The sequence below is a fragment of the Clupea harengus genome, chromosome 4 (genome assembly GCF_900700415.2).
Source record: "Clupea harengus chromosome 4, Ch_v2.0.2, whole genome shotgun sequence".
Taxonomy (NCBI): Eukaryota; Metazoa; Chordata; class Actinopteri; order Clupeiformes; family Clupeidae; genus Clupea; species Clupea harengus.
The window spans coordinates 8,125,059-8,127,517 of record NC_045155.1 but is presented as its reverse complement, the minus strand read 5'-3'; the positions used below and the strand labels follow the sequence as shown (position 1 = coordinate 8,127,517).

The 2,459-nt window shown below is 46.7% G+C and overlaps 1 protein-coding gene across 1 annotated transcript; it reads left to right on the top strand.

The window, feature by feature from the left end:
* Positions 1–369: 369 nt before the first annotated feature.
* LOC105906778 (odorant receptor 131-2-like) lies at positions 370–1,299 on the top strand. Its single transcript, XM_012834972.2, has one exon. It carries the CDS (start codon positions 370–372, stop codon positions 1,297–1,299), a length of 930 nt encoding a protein of 309 aa, XP_012690426.1.
* The last annotated feature ends 1,160 nt before the right edge of the window (positions 1,300–2,459 follow it).

Sequence of the window (2,459 nt, the reverse complement as noted above, 5' to 3'; positions counted from 1 at the left end):
AAACGATGTAATGTATGTATGAAAAACAGTAATTATGTGCATGAGGTAATGGTTCTCAGGGGCACAGTTAGTCCCCAGTTTTACCCTTCAACTGGGGAAAATTTTGCTCAAAACAACATTAGACCTCTGGGAATGTCTCAGGCGGTGGACCCCTATATTGCAAGCTTTTAAAGTCCTGCAACTCACAACAGCTAGGATATCACTGCAAGAGCACAACAGTGAAAGAAACACTTTGTCAATTACATTGACTTCACACACTAAGGCAGAACGTCTAGAACATTTGTTTACCATTTTCTAGGTTAGATATCTTAGCGCTACAGGTTGGCATTATGTTACGTGGCTGAAGTCTCACAGCAGGGTCACACAGCCATGAGCAACAGCTCCAACACCACACAGAACTTTGACACCTTTGAAGAGGCTCTGTCCAAAAATCTGACCGTGGTGCTGTGTGGGCTCTTCATCTTCTACGTCAATGGGGCCCTCGTACGCATCTACTTCAGTGCGCCCTCTTTCAGCCAGGAGGCCCGCTACGTGCTCTACATCCATCTGGTGCTTAACGACATGCTGCTGGTGATGTTCAGTGTTCTGCTGCACGTGCTGGCCTACCAGCCTGGTGCCATCAGGGTGCCTCTCTGCTACATTCTGGTGTTGGCCAGCGGCACCACCTTCCGGAACACTCCGCTCATTCTGGCCGGCATGGCGGTGGAGCGATTCGTGGCCGTGTGTCTGCCCCTCCACCACGGCCACCTCTGCACGGCCGACCGGGCGCGTGTCTTCAACGCCGCCACGTGGTGCGTGAGCTCAATCCCAAGCCTTGCCGACCTGTTCTTATCCCTGAGCGAGCGCTCCCTGCAGTTCTACATATCGGACATCCTGTGCTACCATGCAAACCTCTTCATCTCGCCACTCCATCAGGTGATCAGCGCAGCAGGCAATGGCATTTGCATGGCCTTTGTGTGGGCGACTCTGTTCTACACGTATGTGCATGTTCTCTGCGCAGCCCGAGCGGTCAGTTCAAAGGGTCAAGCCCAAAAGGCCCAGCGCACCATACTGCTGCACGCCTCCCAGCTGCTGCTCTGCATGCTGTCCTACATCAGCCCTGTGTTCGACAGGATCCTGATCAGCATGTTCCCACTGTTGCCCACCAAGGTGCTCTTTGGCAGCTTTGTGGTGGCCCACCTGCTGCCCCGGGTGCTGAGTCCGCTCATCTACGGCATAAGGGACAAGGCCTTCAAGAAACACCTCAAGGGTGCACTGCTCTGCCAAAGGGGCACCAGCACCATCAAAGTCCATGTTTAGCAAAAGGATGCATAGGCTTGTCACACTCTTGCTTTTGCAAAGGCCACTCCACTGCACATTCAAAGCTCAGTGTGAAAAGACTTTCTCTGCCTCTGTGTAACTTCGTTGACATGCAGATAGGATACATGTGGGGCACCTTGGTTTTCTTGCTTGTGGCTGCAAATGAGCTTTAAGAGAGGCAGAAAAACTGCCTAAGATGGAAACTAGCTTACTATTTCATGCCTTAGTTAACAAATCACCACTGTCTTTATAATGTCTTTTAATGAAGTCTCTAAATGCCATCCACTTACCAACATACACACTATGCTCAACTGTGTTCTGATGTCTAGCCACACAAAAAAATTCACTCAGCTCAAAAACACTTCTTCTATTTAGGTGAACAGCAAAATCCTATTACTTAAACAATTCATTAATGACTAAAAATACCATTACCACAGGAAACTGCAAACTTTTTGAATGGTCTCAAAAATGTATCCATTAGCTCAACATGCAGTTCTTGTGAGGAAGCTTTAGGAAAAAAAGAAACAGGACAACTGTGCTATGCCCAGATTTTAATGCACAACAAATAACACATTTTCATTTCCGTTTTTTTTTAAACAAAAGTAGAACATATTCAACAAACTGAAACTGCATGATGGCATTTGTATAGCCAAATAATGTCAGTTCACAATTACGGATTTAGATTTCTTTTTTTCCTTTTCCTTTTTTTTTTTCCTTTCTCATCCATTACTTTTGTGCCCTTTCCCTCTCTCCTCCCAGTAGTCTTGCTGTTGTGAGTTTCCTGTAAGAAATATAGGATGTGCCAACTTACCAAACAGTCATCTTACAGGCATCATCCATAACAATGATCAACACACCCCTGTTTACCATTGAAAAGATATACACCCACACAATAAAAGGAACACATCCACTAAGCACTCATTGTGAGATGGGAGTTTGGATATTCGGTGTAAAGTGTGCTGGGAGGACATTCATCTATGGCAAGCGAGGTCTAAAGTGAAGGCAGGGAAGAGGGAGAGGGTGTGAGAGATGACGTAAAAAAAAAAAAAGAGCTCACCTGAGAGATACTCACTTCATTTAGACTCCAGCTCTTTAGCTTGGTGAGCCTGAAGCACCGCGACAGCCTCTTCAACCTGCGAGGCAAAACCACCCAAACCATT